This window comes from Astatotilapia calliptera, chromosome 8, assembly GCF_964374335.1.
Source record: "Astatotilapia calliptera chromosome 8, fAstCal68.1, whole genome shotgun sequence".
Lineage (NCBI taxonomy): Eukaryota > Metazoa > Chordata > Actinopteri > Cichliformes > Cichlidae > Astatotilapia > Astatotilapia calliptera.
This window is the reverse complement of record NC_137429.1, coordinates 8,992,395-9,014,150: the sequence shown is the minus strand read 5'-3', so window position 1 is coordinate 9,014,150 and position 21,756 is coordinate 8,992,395. Positions and strand designations below refer to the sequence as shown.

General features: G+C 40.1%; 1 protein-coding gene across 1 annotated transcript in view; it reads left to right on the top strand.

The window, feature by feature from the left end:
* Positions 1–21,756, top strand: part of pgs1 (phosphatidylglycerophosphate synthase 1) — a 45,033-nt gene that overhangs the window by 9,609 nt on the left and 13,668 nt on the right. Inside the window, exons 2-6 of the mRNA XM_026178326.2 lie at positions 2,170–2,380; positions 12,040–12,117; positions 17,030–17,129; positions 17,218–17,407; positions 20,328–20,506. Coding sequence (XP_026034111.2) covers positions 2,170–2,380; positions 12,040–12,117; positions 17,030–17,129; positions 17,218–17,407; positions 20,328–20,506 — 758 coding nt within the window. The remainder of the gene's footprint in view (positions 1–2,169; positions 2,381–12,039; positions 12,118–17,029; positions 17,130–17,217; positions 17,408–20,327; positions 20,507–21,756) is intronic.

Here is a 21,756-nt window from a genome sequence, read left to right as displayed (position 1 = left end):
AGTTAAACCTGATTTAAAAAAAAAAAAAGAAGACATTTGCTGATTTTGGCTTAAAATAAGATTCTTTGTTAAACTTTTGCTCCCCTGGATCTTATACTTGTACCGCCATCTGTGCTGCTGCAGAATTCTCTGCTAGATTTCAATTAATCATTTATCGAGTGCCATGTCCTCTCTTGTCTCCGGTGTAACATCCTGGTTATTCCTAATTTATAGGAAGTTTTACTGTAGTGTGTTTGTGTGCTTGTCAAAAGCTCTGACGTCATTGACACTTGAGATGCTGAAAGACGGCACAAAAAGACAATACCTCCAAAATGATTCTCTTCCTGTGATCGTCTCCACAAGTAATCTGGGCCACAACAAGTAGATTTTCCTTGAAATCCACATGTAAAGCTCGATTTTCTTACACACTTTTAAAGGGAAGAATGCAAATGGATTGACAAAACTTTTCTAGTGTTGCTGACTAGTCACTTGCTTTAGACTACAAAACATTACACTGAGATTAGCAATTTTAAAGCTTTTAATACAGATTGGGTTAAATAATTTTATAACCTCGATGTTGACACCGTTCTGTAGCTTGATGGAAAATACATGCTGTGTAACTTTCATGATGATTTCAAAGTTCACCGTCATTCCTGGAAGCAGCAGCTTGCATAACAAAGTCACCACAAGGTCCACCTTCAGAGGAAGAGTTTGATAAATGATTGAACGTTTCAGCTGCTGGATGAGATTGTTGCGTCAGCCACTTAACAGAAGAACAATTAATCTTTAACTCATTTTGAAATATAACTTCCTCTGTAATTTTGGCAAGCAGAATTTATATTCACAGTGGTGAAGGTGTTTCTAAAATTTTGTACAACCCAAGTGAATAGTATTCAATTTAAGTACTTATTAAAACACAGATATATTAAGAGTAAATTAATTAATTTCGCTTTACTGGTTGATCCTTTCCCAACCTCAGTTAAGGTCACAAGCTCTGGGTAGTGAACTTAAGAGGTGAGGAGCTCACCTACTCCATCTCCAAGCATGAGCAGCTGATTAGCCTCAGCATCTGACTAGGATGCCTAGGTGTCTCTCACCCCAACTGATGGCCCCCGCGGAGGTTTCTTCCTGTTAAAAGGGATTTTTTTCCTTCTCTCTGTCACCAAAGTGCTTGGTCATAGGGGGTCATGTGATTGTTGGGTTTTTCCTCTGTATGTATTATTGTAGGGTCTACCTTACAATATAAAGCCCCTTGAGGCGACTGTTGTGATTTGGTGCTGTACAAATAAAATTGAATTGAATTGAACTAGGTGGTGAGCTGTTTCAGTTATGTCCTACCAGGAGGAGGCCTTGGAGCAGACATGTTGAGGGATTACATCTCTTGGCTGGTTCGGGAACTTTGGTGTCCCTGCCCAAGAGCTGGAGAGGAAAGACTCGGCGTCTCTTCTTGGATGGATTATATTAATTATAAATCTGTATGTTATTTAATAATCAAATAATTGCTGTCTATCTGTAAAATGGCCGTCAGGTCATTAACATAATCCTTTGAAAGCGATGGGAAATTGTGCAGATTTAATGTTATGTTTAATATACTTTTATGGAAAACAAAATGGTGTCATGAGTTGCCAGCCAAATAATATTCAGTAGGTTTGTTACAGGTTATCATCAAAAGGAAATGATAAATCCTTGGATGTGGGAAACTGTTCTTTTTAAAACTTCTTTACAAACTTTGTGTGTGATTTAGGTTCCCTACGTCACTACAGCTCTCATTATGACGTCATCTATTTAGTTATGGTAAAAACATTACTGCAAATGCAGCCGCCTAATTACAAATCTTTGCTCGAGGGATTCTGCTATTGATGATCACCTGTAAGACATAAATGTAATGGAATGTGGTGGAGTGTAAATGGGAGCTGAGTTATTAATTATTGATAAGTTATTATTCGAGTCATATGGATTGCCTTGAACTGCCAGCTGATCGAGGCACCAATTGAAATCATACAAGAGCTCTAAGCTGTTATGGAGCGTCTGTTCTTTGATAACTTGATTTTTATGCCTTTTTTATTTTTCAGTTTTAACCCGCCCCTGTGGGGTTGAAAGAAAATTGATCAGACTATTTTCTAGTTGCTTTGATTAGATCATTATCAACATGAAATGAGTTTCCTGCTCTACTTTCCGTGTTTCCTGCAGGTCCTCCGTGCTCCTTCTTGCCCCTCTTCTGGCTGAAACCGACCCAGCCCCTCATCGCGTCTCCAGGCCCACCAGCTCAGCCGGAGCCCAGCAAACAGAAGGTCTTTGCAGCCACTTCCGATGGATGGCAGAGCATGTACCAGCCTTCCGGGTGCCAGGTTCCCACATCCACATTCTGACGTCACCTGACCAATTCTACCAGGCAATGAAGGTCTGTCTCAGAGCATGTTAGCTGGTTTGACTACACAGGATTTATTTTAAAAATGAGAACAAAGCTCTAGTCTGTTCAATATGAAACTTGATAGATGTGTGTTGACTTTTAATACATGTATCACTATGAAATTCCACAAGGTAACCAAGGAAGCGTTATTATCACAGTAGACTCTTCTCTGTGTACTCTGCTGCAGTGTCCACATTGCAGGTGACAATGATTAATTGTTCAAACATGTTTTAGTTGATGCTGACGAGAACTTGAGGAGGAAACTGGCATCCAGACATAATTTTTCTGGTATAAACAATCTGGAAAAACAAGGTACTTTTTAAACACTAAAATAAAAACTTGAGGTCACATGTTAATTCCCGTCTTAAGAAGATGATATCAGATTCACGTGTTCCCATAATGTGGTTTAAGTTTCAGTTCTAAATACCTCACATTCAGTGTTCCCTCTAATATTTCACGTGTCTGAGCAAACACACAAACTCCCTGAGCGGTCCCTTGGACCACTGTGAGCAACAGCAGACGTGTGCACTGTGGTCACGCCAGCATCAAATCCATCCAAGTTACATGGTTTATTAAAATAATCAAATTACAGCATTTATGTTAGACTACTTTTAAGTGCTTTAGCCCACTTACAATGAAAATTTAAAAAAAATCTTGTTCATGACCTGTGTAGTATGTTAACACTATTGGAAGTAAAAATAACTCCAATTTTGAAAACAAAACTTTTTAAAATTAATTAATTAATTTTTTTTTATAAAGCGTCTGTAGTCTGGGAGAGAGTCCTGTAACTCTGTCTGCAAAATACAGTAAATAATGACCAATGTTGGGCAATTAATTATATAGTTACTTCTTCAAAAAAAGTAACTGAGTTATGCAAACAACAAAGTTTTTTGCAGCTGTTTACCTAAATATTCAGCCAAAGCATTTTCTAAATAAACATTTCAAACTATTTACAGAACAATCAGAATCAGAATCAGAAAGAGTTTTATTGCCAAATGTTGAGCAGGTTTACAACATTAGGAAATTGCTGCGGTGCTTCAGTGCAAACATACTGTCATAAATTGCGCTTAAATAGACATGAAAAAATAAAAGTAAAAATAAGAATTAAAAGTGCTACGTAGAAAGATATATACATGAGTGCAGGTGGTGATCAGTGCCAAAACATGGAATGATGCAGTGAACACAGCGTAGGGTCATGTGTTAGTGGTGGGAACAGTCGTACGTTTATTGTTCATGTGTCCGACAGCAGAGGGGAAGAAACTGTTCTTATGGCGAGAGGTTCTGGTGCGAATGGACCGGAGCCTCCTGCCTGAGGGGAGCAGGTCAGCTGTTCTGCATCAAATTTGATGCCACACAAATTATTTGTGCCACTCCAAAAAATTATTTCTGTCCACTATGAGATAAAGGAGAACAACAGCCTGATACCTGCAGGCCTGACAACAGGAGATATATCACTCCTGTAACACCTGTAACATTCAGCAGTCGCCTCATTGTTCTGACACACACAACAAAACTATTGACTACACTACACACTAACTACACAAGATTTGCGCTAAACATCGCAAATCTCTCACATCTCAAAACACCGCCGTCACTCCTAAAACTTCCCTCCTTCCTAAACAACTGGTCATGGCCATATTGTCATATCATTTTTTTTGATTGGTCGACATGGTACATTTTTCCACCAATAGGAAAGGCTGGTTTTTTTTGGTTTTGTTTTTGCTCACAGGTGGAGAGTGCTTTCCAGCGTTTTCCTTATGAAACGCCATTTTTACCGTTTCTTCCCGCAGTAAATATAAACAACGATAGTATTCAGGAAGAAAACCAAGCATTTCATATATTTTTATCATAACTCTGATTTTACGTGGCCTATCAACACAATTTAAAAACTGGTATAAAGTCCACACTTTTCCCGTCAATTGTTCCGTCTGTCCTGCTCACATCTCCAATGGTTGTACACGTTGTCATTAACGTGGCTTCACTCCACATCAGCCACGCCGCTTTGCTAGCCAAAACACCGGTGTCGGCACATAAGGACGCTGTCATAGCCTGTCAACGACGTTGATTAGCTGCGTATATACGAATGTGAATCACATTATTGGCTGGACTATGGGATAAGGTGGCATCGTTCTAATCCCATACGGGAGCAGCCTGTCACTTACTAACACTGCAAAACAGAATTGTTAAAGTATTAATTTTAATTTCAATTCAGGTTGGATTTTTTTTTTTTTGTGCGCAACGCAGATGTGCCAGCAGTGCGCAATTGCGCATGCGCGCAGATTAGAGGGAACATTGCTCACATTGTTCATTTTTTATTCTGGTTTTAACACTCTACAAATGGGTTCTTTTAGTTTCAGTAGTTTTAAATGTAGATGTCGACATCTTTCCTTCTGCTGCCGTGTGTAACTTTTTAGAAGTAACTATTTATTACACAGCGTGCTGCGGGGAAAAGCCTGTTCTAACGTTTGAGTCTAAGGTTTATTTTTTAGCACCTGGGCCCTATTTCAGGAAGCCGGTTTAGAAAACTCAGAGTGAAAAACGATACTCAGGGTTGAGTAACCCCGAACTGTCCAACTCGGAATATTCGGTTTCAGAAAGGCTGATAACAATTAGTTCAATCAACGCGGAGTTGCTTTAACCCCAAGTTAAACGCGCGCACGAGGATACATAAAGCCCTGATTAGTGGAGCACAGATTAAGCGAGTCACCATGGAGACGGAGGGAAAGAAGGCGCGGTCAATGTATTTTACAGCACTTGAGGCCGAAATTCTGATGGCAGCATATGCCGATAACATGCAAATTTTGCGGAAAAAAAGTAACACAGCCTCAGCTGCAAAAGAAAGGGTGCATGCATGGCAAAACATAGCCGACAGAGTCAATGCGTGAGTATTAATTTAAACATTGATCTAGGGATTTCCACCCATTTAACACGTTATTTTATTATATTTTATTTTATTTTATATTTTATACATTTTATTTTGTGATGTGACGTGAGCGCAGGTGCAACCCAACAGGCCCCAAACGTTCCTGGCAGCAAGTAAAAATGAAATATAAAAATATAGTCCAAACAGGTAAGGTGTAATTGTATCATGGGCCATAGTGCTTGGTCTGTTTGTCCGATGTAAATCAATTGCAGTTAGAGGCTACATTAATTTCCCCTCTGTAAGCACTTATTGAAATTATCTGAGCACATTACAAGTACATATTTGCTTACTCTGTATGCTCAAATGTGACCCATTATAGCCAACAGAAAAAAAAGCGGAGGCCCGAAAAACAGGTGGAGGTCGTCCACCACCACCACCACCACTCACAGAGGCTGAGCAGTTGGCTTCCATATTTGTGATAATGTTGGCAGCATCACATATGATCTTCACAGTGCAGAGAACACAAATTAGCATCCATTACCATAATGAAATAATTTGTTAATTTGAAATGCTACAGGGAACTATGTATCTGTACATTAATGCTGTGGAAAGACTTCCTGTTCACATAGTCTCCTTCATTTACTGAAGGAGCAATGATTGGAATGTGAGTGCCATCTATACAGCCAATCACGCCTGGGAACCGTGAAAATAAATGTAAAATTTAAGTAGTAGTTCAAATATCACCACATCATGAATTAAGTTTCGTTCATCCTGCTACCTGCAATTTTGTGGCATCCCTCTTTGATAAATCTTGTGGGTCTATGGAACACCACAAACGAGTACAGGAGACGTTTCAGTGCAACTGTAACATTCCTGACTGCCCGACAGACGGTAGCCTTGGAAACGTGCTCAGCGTCACCAATATTATACAGAAAGCTCCCGTTTGCAAAAAACCGAAGTGCAATACAAATAATATGTACAGAACTGAGAGCATGTCCGCGATGTGTCACATGAGCAATATTAGGCCTGAGGATGTTATTCAAATAAATTATAGATTGTGCTGAAAAACGGTAACGTTCACACAGGAAATCATCAGGAAATGATAAAATGTCCGAACGCGCTCTAATCACTCTCTCCCGGCGGAGAGCTCTGCGGAGAATTTGGTCTTCAACATCTACTGGCTCTTCAAGGAAGGGGCATGCCATGTCTGACACTTCCTACAGTCAGGTTTCTGACAAAGAGGCGGAGAAGGTCAGGGTTAGTTGAAGTAAACCTGCTAGGGGGCAGGTTAGCTTCACGGAGTGTGTCGTCATAGTAACTCACTCAGAATTAATCTAAACTCGCTTTGTGAAACCGAAAACCCAGAGTTTTCGTTAACTCAGGGTATACTTACTCAGAGTTTGCACTAAACCCGCTTCCTGAAATCGGGCCCTGGCGGCTCTTTTTTACTTCTCATCCGTAAACAATCTGCTCTTTCACGTGATTCAGTTTATTTTGAAAAGTCTCAACAGGATCTTGAGCTTTATTGTGAAAGGTTTATGTGGAACATAAACAAGCGGACACTCGATGGTGTTACCGTCTTTGTTGCTAACCACAACGCATAAAAACAGGCGCTTGTCCGTCAGTAGTGTGGTTATATAAAATATAAGAGAAAGAGAAAACTTTAAGAAATGAATATAGCCACTACAGTGACCATCAAAACGATGAAAAAATATTTTGCCGTAAACAGTTTTTGTGACATCACGAAACAAACGATAGCATAAAATGAAACATAGACGTTTTTATATCGTCATCCGATATATATCGTTATATTGAACAGCCCTAGTTGGCTACTTCGCGGGTTTCACCTGTCGTGGGTTATTTTTAGAATGTAACTCCTGCGACAAACCAATCAGCACTGTATGTTTTTTCAGTCTTAAACGAAGGATTACATGCTGGAGTAAATGGTGCCATTCAGTTATAGTGTGAGAAAGACGAGATATGTGAGTTGAGTTTTTTTTATTTACGGCTGTAAGTAGGCTCTGTGCCCAAACTTTATTTACTTCTGAGAAGTTGAGACTCGTCCAGGAAGTATATTTCACACATAAAATCCACAGTTGCAGGCTTTGCGGCTGAAAAATGAAGCTAACATAGAATTGCCAAAAAGCGGTTTCTGGAATTGGTTTCCAAAAGCAAACCGATCCCCACCGATTCTCATCTTAGAATATCCCGACTACAGCTGTAACTAAAACAAACAGTTTACAATCTGGTACAAAAATGTTCTATCTTTTATAACAAATTTACCCGTCCATAAACATTTGATTACTTTATTTTAAATAACTTGTCACTTTACATTTTGTTAAAATTAAAGTTGGTATTGCGAGTGAATTGTCAGCTTAATTAGGAACTCTCCACTGTGTTTGTGGCGTTGGTGCCTTTTTGAAGCATTTTAACATAATTGAAGATAGAAATATTAGGGGTGCAACGATACACAAAATTCAGGGTTCGGTTCGGTTTTTTCGAAAAAATGTTCATGCTTTTTTAATTTATTTATTAAAATGATAAATATATATTTTAACTCAAACATAACAGTTTTTTTTTTAAATGTAATGTTGCTGAAACAACAAAAGGATAAAATAATAAATCTATCTGATTGAGAAATCACTCATCTTTGGAAAAGAGAGTTTATTACAGAGAAATGGCTCTTTCCAAAATAAAAGCTATACTATACGCTTCTTCTGGGCTATATTCTCAGCAGCATATTAAACATCTCAGGTCCCCATAAGGAGAATCATGTGCTAACGGCTGTCTAAATGACTCTGGTGAAGTTTGTAGCATGCATGCTTGTTGTTTTTGTCTGCTTCCACTTGTCTTTGCACTAGGATGATGTCGGCGTAAATGTGCAGTCATATTCGTTGTGTTCCCACTAGTGCTGTCAGCGTTAATCTGAAATGACGTTAACACCACAACACGGCAAATCTCCGTTAACGAGCTACCGCGGAGCGCCCCGTGCGTGGGGCGTCAACACGTTAACAAGCAAACTGCGCTAACACACTAGTTCTCACCCATGTAATTGAGCATTGCGTGGCACATCCGACATACTGTTTTACTTTTGTCCATGACGCGCTTACCTTCAGGGTCATACGTCACATGAAGACTAAAATAGTTCCAAAGACTAGATCTGAATGAGGGTGGGGGAGATTCAATTTGCCATGTTGCAACAAGCTTAGCTTCTATCTTGCTAGCTTGCGCTGCGCTCGACAGTGCAGCTTAGGCGGAGTAGTCGAACGCAGATCCACTGAGCTGTCAACACAGACAGCATCGTCAGAAGAAAAGTTGATAAAATAAATTAAAAATTTTGTATTGTTTGATACATATGCGTACCGAACCGAAAGCACTGTATCAAACGGTTCAATATCGATATCGTTGCACCCCTAAGAAATATAGATTACTGTGCAGAGAAGTTTACTAACAGCACTTTCAAAGTCTGTACTTCAGTTTTAGTGAGTTAGATTGTGCTTGTTACTTAGCACTGATTATCCGGTTTATGTATTTGTTATGTGCAACTATTCAATTTATGGATCCCATTTGCTTAAGCAAACTGCATTGGTGGCGGTTCTTGCACGTTAACTGATAACTTGGTACTCGTGTTCCAGATGCCCAGTTCCATCTTGTAAAATCAAACTCGGCGACAACCACAATGGCGAAGTTGTAGTTTCAAAACAGGATTTTACAAATCGATGGGTGACATCACAGTGGCTACAGTCTGTACTATATAGTATTTGGTAACATCCCAGTAAGTATAGTTTACTTTGCTCTTAGTTGAGACAGTTTAGAGGGGGAACTGCTTTGAAGAAAATGTGCAGAGATTTCGATGATAGTTGCAGACTATTATTTACCCGATGGTGGATGAGGAATGATAAATTTAAATGCCTCAGTCTCTTAAATAATGAAATAAAATAACTGAAACACCTTTTAAAATGCTGAAATTTCTGTATTTCTGATAGGATAATCCTGAAAGAAAGTCTGACTTTTACAGTGTAGTAAATAGATAAACCAAAACTGAAACACTGTGCAGAGTCACAGTGAGTAAACGCATCAAAATAAAGCTCAACTATTAAAAAGATGTTGTTTTTTTTAATGAAATAACTACGCCACCACATTGAAGTCCTTTCATATTTCTTAGAACAAGGGGGCATTTAAAGCTTCAAAGAACAAAAACACATGATTTTCTTCCAAGTTACACATCACCCATGTGACTTTCAGGCAGGATCCTCCTTCATGCAAATCCACAGTTAGACTTGAACAATAAGAGATTTGTTATATGCAAGAAATTGGCTCTTAATTCTACTTAGGAAGAATTTCTGTTTCATTTTATTATCACTTGGAGCTCAGATGCAATCACAGTGCTTCTATAAATATAAATGTATATTAGAAGGTTTGAAAACGGTGCATGAAATATAAAGCATTTTAATGGTCAAACGTGTCATATTTGCATAAGAAAAACTATTGATGTTAAAAGGATGTTACCGGAATGTGTTGAATGGGTGTGATTATGTTGACTTTTCCTCATTGCTGGGAAGGTTTCACCTGAAAGTATTTTTAGATCACCTCTGGCACAAAATCTACTCTTTCCGGTTTCGTCATTTACGGTCAGAAGACTGTTTTTATCACTTGTAGTTGAATGATCAAGTCGCAACCTTTGTGGCATGAGAAGCCAAAAGAAAGAGGAACTTTTGTGGTTGTCTAACTGGTATTTAAACAAGCAAGAAGATCTTGCTGCATTAAGGTGCAGAAATATTTAAGGATTTTTTTTGTTATTCACTAAGATGTGCGTGCTTTAAAGGGACACTTCCCACAAATTGTAAAACATCGTGGTATTTCTTCTGCCCTGAGTGTTAATAATAATCTCCACAGACGGTAAAAGGAATTTTGTTTTTAATTACGGTTTAGTCTACCTTTTAAAGAAATCATACCTGTTTTAAAATCTGACATTTAAAAAAATATTTTTTTAAGCAAAACCAAATAAATGTTAGTTTTACAATTTTTGTGTCTTACAAAAATGTAAATGATTCTTTTGAATTTTAGGGTATCATTCTGGGTTTGAGAAAATCAAACTTAACATTTATCATTGTTTTTTTTTTTTTTTTTTAATCTTCTCATAACCCTTTTATATGGGAATCTAACTAGATGATAACTTGAAGGAGGATTTTTTTTATTTTAAGTTCTTTGAATGCCCTGAAAACGTTATTCCCACTCAGGGAAAGGATAAATGATTTGTGACTCCTTAACTTATGTGATATTATTTGTTTACTTAACCAGGAGTTATAGATCAGCATAATTACTCATTTCAGGCAGCGTGTTGGTGCAGCCCAGTTAGCCCTGTCGCCTCATGGCAGGTAGGAGTCTGTGTGGAGTTTGTATGTTCTGCCTTTATGGGTTCTCACAGGTTTTCTGGCTTCCTCCTTCAGTGCAGAGAGATGCATATTAGGTTATTTGGTGCTTGGAGCTAGAAAAATGGTGGTAAAGAATAAGGGGTATAGCACTGTATGGATGTATGGTTAAGTGCTCTGAGTGGTCAGTAAGACTAGAAGACTGCTGTATAAATGCTACTCCATTTCCATTTTGGGTTGTTTTTCTGGACAGCTGATGTTTAGATTCCCGATATTCTCACTGGTTTTGGTCTCTTAATGGCCTCTGAGGGGGAAAAAGTTGATCCTGTAGCTGTCTAGTGGCTCACTGTGTTCAGCAGGTAGTCACTAAGTGTGTGAGTCTGCCATTTAGTGATGAACAGGTAGTTTATACACAGATGGCTCCTTTGGTTTTTGAACAATGATACAGTTTTTGAAGTTTTTGCCTCCGTACACCACCACAGCTGATTTTAAGAAACAGTCAAGATGAGATTCAAGCGCAGGCTTTCAGCTTTACTTCAAGGGTTGTTTTTATTGTTTAGAAATTAAAGTATTTTTTTTCCTCACAACATCTTCTCAAGTCAGTCGAGTTGTGGAGGTGGCCAGAGTCAAGAGATGTTTTGTGAATGTAAATACAAAGGGCTTACAAAAAAGATGCGCACCACTGATTGCATTCAAGAACAGGAAGCCCAGATTAGGCTTTACCAGAAATCATCAGAAGGAGCCTGCCCTGTTCTGGGAAAGACATCCTTTGGACAGATGAGGCCCAGATAAACTTATAGTAGAAAGATGAGAAGAGTAAAGTACGAAAGGAAAAGGTATTCATACTTTGCCATAGTCATGTTTCCAGTGACTTCCAGTAGAACCAGGCCACTTACCAGGATGAATGAGGTGTATTGGACTAAATTCTGTGCTCAAAAAAGCAAAGAAATTAGATATTCTTCCATGGCCCCATCAGTCACCTGATCTCAGCCCAATACAGCATCCTTCAGTCTTTAGGATAACCCTGCAAAGTGTGTGTGTGTGTGTGTGTGTGTATAAATACCAGTCCATCAGCACTATAAATGATTTCATAATGTCACTAAAATGTAAAACATGAAATTCCTTATGTTTTTTTTTTTTCTTTTCTTTTTTTAAAATTACTGACAGTTGGGAGATTTTTTTTTTTTCCCACCATAAACACTGTTTCCTTTTCTTATTTGTCAGTCTCATGATTGCACTACAACTGCTTTCTTTCCTTGTGCCCCAGGCCAGGTGCCTGCATGTGGCTACAGGAAATGTAACTCCCGTGAATACGTTATCATTTCCTAGTATCAGCTCCCGCCCACATAGACTTACACTCACATTCACTGTTGGGATTCCTTATTTGTATTTTTTTTTCTCTCCTTTTACCGTAGGCTCGCATCAAGACTGCACAGAGGCGGGTGGTGATGGCCTCCCTCTATCTGGGAACCGGTCAGCTGGAGCAGGAGCTGGTGAGAAAAGTGGCATTTACGCAAGCATGTGCGTGTGTGTCTCTATGTTTTCACAACACTAGAGAATTTAGTTCTGGGCAGGTGAGAACAATACCATTACTGGCCAGAGATGCCAGAAAGTATGAGTCAGACTTCTCTTCCAGGACGCCCACTGCGTGGTTTGTTCAGAATGAAAATGTACTCCAGACCAACTACAAGGAATGACCCCAAAATGCAAGGGTTTATGGGTATAAGGAGACCAGCATTGGCATGTGACAGCCTGCTGTGCTTCATGCTTGAAAAGCCTAGCATAACAACATTAACCCAAAGCAAACCACAGTCTGGAATGATGCTCGTATTCGGCGTTTTTTCATGTTTTTTCAATCTGGTACAAGCAGCAGTGGAGAGGGTGAAATACAGCAAAAAGGCACAGACAAGCCAGCATGCTTAATTACAGTTAAAAGCATTGGGATCAGCTGTGAGTGCTGCCAAACTCTGTAACCTCACAGGATGATGGATTACTAGAAATGTGAGTCAATACGATTTTATTTTCAAGCCTGGGTTTGCTTGAAATTGGACTCGATGAACTGAAGTGCATGCAGTGCAAAAATGTGAGTCTGTTCTTTGGTTTAGACAAAGGAATGCAAATATCAGGTGCAGTTTCAACGTAAAGCCTAGATACACCAACGCAGCCCTGATCCCAGGCTCGGCACAGACTAGATGGTATTCGGTCACGCCTGGAGAGCATATTTACTTAAGTTGTGGTGCAGCCAGTGGGAACAATCTGATATTTGAGGGCAAGGCATGTTTATCTTGAACGTGCTATATGCAAAAGTTATGCAGCGTGCTTATAGTTGTAGATTTTAGGCTAGAGTATTTTGCTTCATGCATTTGCACTTGCAGATAAGCTTTCCCGTTATTCTTTTTGTTTATAGGAGGCATTAAAGAGTCAAGCATTGGACAAGAGGATGGCAAACTAGTAAACAGATATAAATAATACAGGGTCCCCTGTCATAGGGGAAAAAACGGGGCACAACTTAGGCAGACGACAACCACACACACACACAAGCAAAGAACATAGTGCCACACAGGCAGGTTTGAATCCAGAACCCTCTTACAGTCAATGCTAACAGCCAGACCAGTGCTGGTCTTCAGTATGATCCCCGCTCCACCAAACGTTACATTGTGCACAAAGCAGTCAGACAAGTACCGTTGGCCAAGCTGCCAGAACTCCCACATGGGGAAGCATGATTCATCACTACAGAGAACTTGTTTCCCAGTGGTTTGGTTGTGTTCAAGTAGCTTTAACCTACTAGTAAAATTAGCCCAGTATCCCCCAGATCCCATAGAATATGAATTAGTACAGTTTTAATGCAGAAAATCACATCTAGTGGTTTGGAAACCGACAGCAAACAAATCGATAAAGACGAATCTTGGTTATTTGTCCGAATATAGAGCTACGGTAGCCTACAGATAGATTACTCCATCAAAAATCAATGCGTGCCCCACCTGACACCCATCAGAATCTGCAGATTTATGTAATATGCAGTAATTTTATTATGTTTAATGAAGCAATGCGAGTTATAGGCCCCTCAAAGGACAGCAAATCCAGGTGTCGCAACCTAAAGCTAGAAGTTTCTGTTCAACACAGGTTTTTACGTTTTTTGCAGCCAACTTTGAGCATCAGTTTCATGGCATATATCAAAGTTTAAACAGCAGAAATAGAGCAATTTAATGTCTATGAAGTAGAGTAACAGAAGCAATCTTTAGTATCCTGAATATTTGATCTGTTTTCACAAGAGAAAACTTGAAAAAGTGCATTTTGGGTCACTGAATAACACTATGAGGGATAGCTGGTTGGTCAACACAACTGTTAACATATAAAAACTCTCCTTTTTTATTTTATTTCCTGGCCATGGTTTCCTCTGTGACAGAAGTCGATGTTAAAAATGCACATTTTGGATTAAGCTTAAGGAACCTTTAGCTCTTAAAAGTCTTCAAATCATAAAGATAAAATTTTTCCAGGTGTCATCAAATGCAGTAAAGCTTCTAGGTTTTTAAGAGAGACACCCCCCCCCCCCCCCCCCCCATCTCTCTGCTGCCCCTCCTTTATCTGTCAGGTTGAATTGTTTCCTGTGCGAAACATGCACAAAACTTAAGGTTAACTTAAAAAACATAAAAGGAGCAACATCTCCTCCATGGTGTGTGTCTGCAGGCCTGGGCTAAGTGTGCCTGCTTAAGATTGACCGCAATAGAGGACTCTTTGTTTTTGTTTTTAAATCTACATTTAATAGTATTAGGCGTTTGAGGCAGTCTTGCAGAGAATGATAACAAAATGCTGGTTCTCAGCTTCACAGAAATAAACAGTTTTTTCCTTAGAGCTCCCACTCATTGTCAGATTTACGCCTCAAGGAACTTCCAGAGCTGGAAGTGTTGGTGGTCCCTAAAGAGCTCTCTACTGGAAAGGCGAAATGTTTTACTGGCATGTAAACAGACACTGCGGGGTGACGCATTGTGAATGTATTTGGGCACCAGATGCACAATTTAGCAGAAGTAAAACAGCGCTTGTTTCATATCAGTAGGGATCCAAATACCAAGCAGGCCACAAAAAAGACTTCGCTCGCCACCAGTGGCGTCCTCTGTCGAGCAGCCGTTTCCTCTTTGTGTGCCGGGGTGAGTCATTTTTTCCCACGCTCAGTAAGCGGACAATAAAACGGAGCTGATGTTTGATAAATACTGAGAATTAATCAATTGTCATTCACCCGTTTCCTTGTACTGTGTCTCCATCTTGGAACTTTCACTGGAAATGACATTAAAAAAAGGATGAGAACACGGGGAGGAGAAAAAAATAAGAGCTTTAAATGCCCTTCAAGATGACTAGAAAACTATTCCAGAAGAACACTTAAAGAAATTAAAGGAAAGCTTAACTAATAAAGTTCACATTGTTTTGAAGAATAAAGGTGGTCATACCAAATATTGTACAAACCTTTATTTATTTATTTTTGGCTTATATGCTTCCATGTATGTTTGGACGTTTCATTTTCATTTTGCACATTTCCCGTTATCCTAGAAAAAAAATAGAGAAATAAACTTTAATCTTTACTAATGATTAGACTCTTTTCTGTGCAGTTTTCTTACACTCACTCTAACCTATCATGCCAGATGTCCGCCCCTCTCAGAGCCTGGTTGTGCTGGAGGTTACTTCCTGTTAACAGGGAGTTTTTCCTTCCCACTCTCACTAAGTGCTTGCTCATAGTGGTTTTTGTTGTTGTTGTTTTTTTTCTTTTTTGCACAGCAAAGGTGTTTAGAATCACCTTCCAATGTCTTCACTCTGTAAGTAATCTGTCGTTATTGTGGCTGTATTTCCCTTTCTTTGTGGTAGCTGGTTTTTCCCATATCAAATACTCTCAGCATGAGAGAGATGATGAGAGGTTACGCTGTTTTGAGCCACATTAAAGCTTCCCTCATTTCTTAACATTGTTAAATAAAAGTTAAACTTTCGATTAGTGCCTGTCCTGTAGTGTTAACTTGAACCAGGGAAAAAATAATGTTGTAAATGGCACATAATGAATACCTTTTTCTTTTTCTTTTTTTCTGTGACTTTACAGTAGGTTAAAATATTTTCTGATGTTTCGAGAACTGCATAAAATGGCTGTTTTATATATTTAACCAGAAAATTTCCTTAACCTCCTGAGACCCAAACGCTTTCATGGCATGCATTTTTAATTTCTCTTCGCTATTTGGGCTGATTGGGACCTGATAAATGTAAAAACAAAGGATTATCTTTTTACCTTTATGTAGTTTCTGAGAAGAGGATATCAGGCCCTTGTAGAGCAAAATTTTGTATTGTGGTCAAGACAACCCAAAATGTGATGTCCACATATGTAGATGCCAGGTCCTAAGAGGTTAAATTTAAATCTTTTTCATGGGAGATCTGGGTAAGAAGGCACACCTTAAACATCTTATTTCATCTGTCAAACAGCTGCAAATCCAAAGATAATCCATTTACAATCAAAATGTGATTCAGTTTTATTTATATTGTACGGTAAAGACACTACAATAATACAGAGTAAACCCCAAGAATCAGACAGCCCCCTATGAGCAAGCACTTGGCAACAGTGGGAAGGAAAAACTTCCTTTTAACAGGAAGAAGTCTGCAGCAGGACCAGGCTCGGGGAGGAACAACCATCTGCTGTGATGGTTGGGGGTGAGGGGAGGGAAACGGGACAAAAGACACACTGTGGTGAACCTGTTTATTATCATCACATCTTCTCAGGGAGGACTTTCCCACTATTCCCGTAATTTGTGTGAATACAGCGGCAGATGGGAAGCTTGCAAAATTCTGTAGGTGTTGAGTTAGATGGAAATGGGCTTATCGCTCTTAATCCCACACTTTAAGGGTAGTAGCTCGAGGCTTCGTCAGCGAATTACTGAAACGCACATTACTCAAGTCTCTGACTGAAGTGTCTGCCACAATAACCAAGTCACCCTGGAGAACAATTTTCTGTGCCTTACAGCATCTGTTCTAAAAGTGTGGGTCACAGCACAACGCTTCTGTTGTAGTCAAAACTTTCCTGACACAGACAAATGTAGCAAGTGTGGAGAAATGCACACTCACTAAAGATTAGAAACCGTAAACCACCACTAAAAATAACAGTAATCAGAATCAACTACCGCATGCAACTGACACATGGCAGTCCCTAGGGAAGTCTGGGTTTTTTTGTGCAGCCCTCGATCACATGTTAAACTCTTTCTTAAAGGAATTACATGCTAAGTTGATGCAGAATTCTTTTAACTGGGGTTTGTGTGTGTGTGTGTGTGTGTGTGTGTGTGTGTGTGTGTGTGTGTGTGTGTGTGTGTGTGTGTGTGTGTGTGTGTGTGTGTGTGTGTGTGTGTGTGTGTGTGTGTGTGTTTGTTTTTGTTTTTTTTAAAGGTGGACTGTATGGAGGAAGCCCTCCAATGTTCCCAGGACAACAGCCAGTCTCCAGACCTGAAAGTCTCCGTATTGCTTGACTACACACGCGGATCACGAGGTTGTTAGCGGTTTCCTGCACTTGGTTAGCACAGAACTCCCCGCTCATCATCCTGATTGTATTTGTGTGACTTGTGTTTCACGTGCAGGAAAGATTAACTCAAGGACCATGCTGCTACCTCTGCTGCAGCGCTTCACATCTCAGATGAGGGTATCTCTGTACCACACTCCAGATTTGAGGGGGCTGCTGCGCTTGCTAGTCCCCCAGCGCTTCAACGAGACCATCGGAGTCCAGCACATCAAAGTCTACCTGTTTGATGACAGCATCATCATCAGTGGGTATGTTGGTGCCAGTATGACCTTTTTCCACACTCCCTGTGTGTTTGTTTGAATTCAGAGTGAAGTTTAAAATAAAGTTGTCCCACCTCCAGGCAACTGTCTGTTTTCACAAGCTGCAGGTGCTTACTGGATTAGCTTAAAAATGTTTTCAGTGCTTGTTTTGACGTGCAGTATTCGGGGAAAACGGAGCTCAGTGGGAGCTGCTCCACAGCCAGTGGGCACAGTGCTGCTGTGGTTTCCAGTCCATTTCTCTTCAGAACATAAAATGGCATGCTGACCTTATTCTGCCAAATTGGTGAAAATATTACAGTTACTTTGATGATACCCTCAAAACAGTAATGCATTAGTGTGCAGGAGGAGCAGGGAGAGCAAGGCGTCCTGATGCCCTTTGTTCTAAAAAATCCAATGTTGTCCTCCTTTGTGCATCATTGTAAACACAGCCGTATAATGTTAACTAATGTATTAATATGCAGGGTTGCAATACTTTGGAATTTTTTTACTATTATTTTCCTTTCCTTTAGTTTAGTTTTTCTTAGTAAGTAAAAACTAGATTAAAAAACTAAAGTAGGGGTTTTAATACGCATTTGGTGAGGTCAATAATAATATCAGAATCAGTGCTAGAGAACATACTTGCTGGGAGTTGACTCACAGTCATGACCTCCCAGTGTCTGCGCCAAAGCCTCCTCACACTAAATGTGTAACTACGGGCATATGTTAAAAGCAGACAATTTAATAAAAAAACATGTTTTTGTTTCAACTGAGTCATTTTTTTTAACCCCGGTTTAATTTTTAGTTTCCTTTTAGTTACCAACAGCAACTGTGACTGTTTGCCAATTATGACTGGAAAGCAAGACGTGTTGGTTTGGCGCACTGCCTGTCAGTGCCTTACTACCTTCACTTAAGTCATTCCAGGAAAATTAAGTCAGTTACATACTTTAGACAGATAGAATAACAATAACTGAACTTTGTTTTTGTTTGTTAAGACATTTCACACCGATCCTGTTAGTCTTTCAAGGATAAACAAGGCCCTTGCTCAACAGAGCGGAACCAGTTTTGTCTAAACATAACCACAGCAAAGAACAAATTTTAAATTGTATATTTAAGCACTTGGTTACTAGCAGCCTGTTTGCAAAAAAACTCAAAAAACCCATAATTGCTCCAATATTTTTTTTTTTTAAGCTGAATCAAGGAAAAAGCCAAAGATGAACAGAGGGTGACAGGTACTGACTTTTAAGCTCGTTACAATGGTACAAACTGAATTGTTGCCTTATATATTATACCTCCATGTATATTTTACTAAATCACTCTGCTGTTTTCCTATTAAAATATAAAGAAATGGGTGGTGGCCTAAAGCCTTTGCACAGTGCTGTATGTACAGTGCACTCATTTTTTGTTGTTGTTAAGTACAAAAATGAATCGTGTGTGTGGGTTAACACAGATGTCTTAGCTTTATAATCTGCTGCACCAGTTTAACGTTGGCTAAACAAGACAAGTAGCTGCATATGACAGGGCTCCTTTATAGCTACGTTTTGTTACCAAGGCTCATCTTTTGTCTGGGATGCACTCTGTCAGGATAAGTTTGTAATGTAGTCATGTTTCAGTACATGCAGATGCAACTTACGGCTGTGAAATGGAGAATCAACATCGCTGGGACTTTGGAAACATAACATTAAAACAAATAAAGGATACGCAAAGTGCCGTTCTTTACTTCCACCATGTAAACCGACTAAAACATATTTACAGCTGCGACTGTTGCGTTTTGTTACCACGCAGGTGAATCTTGATGCAGGTCTTTTTTTTTTTTCTTCTTCTTTTTTTTTTTTTTAAATAATTTAAGTCGTTATAACCTGTTGATTTCAGACGCATTTCGAGGTGTTTGGCATTTATTTCTGATAGAAGTTTCTCACTTCTTTAAAACAAGAATCCTTGCCCCTTTGAAGATATTTCATGATGATGACCTTTGAAGATATTTCCACTTAAATCCTGAGGAATGTTTCCAAGTATTAGTCTCTGACGAGTCTTGACCCCGAGGGCCTGTCTCTTTCTAGGCACCTCATATTGATGGGATATAAGACGTTTTGGCAGTTTCATATATTTGAACCTGCCCTTCTCCTATCTCCTGTCTGTCGTGTGTGATCTTGTTCAGAGTCTCTAAAGTTTTACTGGAAATAGGAAGATGTGTTTCCCATTTCACAATAACTATGCAGAAAATTTCCAATAAATTTATGGAGGACGTTGGCACTGCGCCAGTGTTGGTGCATTAAAGAAGTCGTGACATGCTTTGTGTTCATTCTAAAACACGCGGTCTGTTCATTTCCTCCTTGGCAGCAAAGCATGTTCCACAAGATGCTCCTGCAGGTTAAGTTGGGCCCACAAAAAACTTTTACTGAAGATTAACGACATGTTGGGCTGTCACAGTTAATCCTGTGTTAATAACTCATAAAGCCGCACCGGTAATGTTGCATCCTTTAATCAGAACCGGGAGATGTTGTGAATAAGCAGCTGTGTGACTCAGCTCAACTTACAAACCGTTGGCTAAAGGCATGGGTGGAGAGGGCTAAAATGGCTTTGTGATTGGCTGCTCCAAAGCCTGGTACAGAATAATCGAGGATTATTTTGAATTGGGTATCATATGAAATGAATTGGATCCCCCGTTAAGGCTGTGTCTGCCACCTCTTTTTAAAAAAAGTTAAAGCTAAGAAGAATACGCAGCTTTAGAGGCTTTTGTCTCAGTTTCCTTTCGTGAGTACATGATAATTGATATGTTGATTTCACTTGAATGGCACCACCCTTCCTCTTGAATAAACACAGTTTCAGAAAAATATTCATATGACGACATTTCAATAAGATCCCCCACCCCTGCACTAGCTTCCTTATTCCTCCTTCTCTACTCTTACTTTTCCCGGATCTTGTGTTTCAGGGCCAACCTGAGCGACTCGTACTTCACCAACAGACAGGACCGGTACGTGCTGCTGGAGAACTGCAGGGAGGTTGCCGACTTCTTCTCCGACCTGGTGGAGGCCGTGGGAGACGTCTCCCTGCAGCTCCAGCCCGACGACTCGGTGACCATGCTCGAGGACATGGTGCACCCGTACAAAGGTAGAAACCGAACACTCCTGTATCCCTGGCCTGTGCACAGAGACAGATGTTTACCCTCAGCATGTTTTGACAGCATGTGACACTCCATGCTCACTTGCAGCCTGTTTTCAACTCCAGGAGTTTGCTAATGGAGCTTGAAAGCTTAGACAAGCCAGATGCAGGCCAGGGAGGAGAGCTCTGTGAGAGTACAGTGAGGAAGATGTAGAGCGAGCTCTTGCGGTTGGCTAGCCATGGAGCCGGATGTGAAACTGTCAGGGTTTTGTCCACACGCACACGCACACATATTTGTACAGTGTGTCCGTAACTGGAGTGCAGGCTGCCAGGATGTTCGTTTGAGGGATGAATGACATCATGTCTGCAGGACTGGACCGCCATGGAAACGAACACCAGGAATAGAGTTGTGATGTCACAGTGTTGCTGGAAGAAGATATGAAATGGGAACTGATACACACACATAATTAATTCACAAACATGCACGTGCGCGTGCACACACACAGACACTGGAGAAATTCTAGTGAAAGACATTTGTGAAGATGACTGATGAGATTTGTTATTGATCGTAAGAATGGCGTTAAAAGAAAAAGTGCGTTTGTCTGCAGGCAGAAGGTGATAACTGATGATTTAAAGACTGTTTAAAGGCTCACGTCATGCAGGTTGCTCACCTGTAGGGTCATCTGTCCTAACACAAGGATGAGCAACATGCATTTGGTGTTATCAGAGGAATGGCACAAACAGACTGCAGGAGCTTTCCAGCTAATGTGTTCACACGAGTGTGGTTGTTGATATAAGGAACTCCAAAAAGGGGGCCTATTACATTAATTTCCTGCTCCATAATTGTATCCTTGTACTAGAGTAACTTTGCATGATTCACAGTTCAAAATACTCACACTGAGTGCTGCCCCTCAGTTCATCCTCTATCTGAAACAAGCTCTCTTCTGATTGGCTGCCCATAAATGGTTTTAAATAGCAGATTCTTCTTCAGTGACAGCTGTGTGCCTGTGACTTTTAGCAACTTTTTCTGCGAGGTGCAGTCATACATCCATCCTTTTTCTATCTGCCTCAGGGGAGTAGCAGCCTAAGCAAAGACCTCGAGACCTCCTCCAGCTCATCCAGGGGAACTCAGAGGAGTTCCCAGGCCAGCCGACAGGCATAACCTCTCCAATATGTCCCAGGTCTACCCTGGGGCCTTCCGGGGACATGCTTAGGACACCTTGTCCAAGAGGCATCTCAGTCAGATCCTCAAGCCTCCT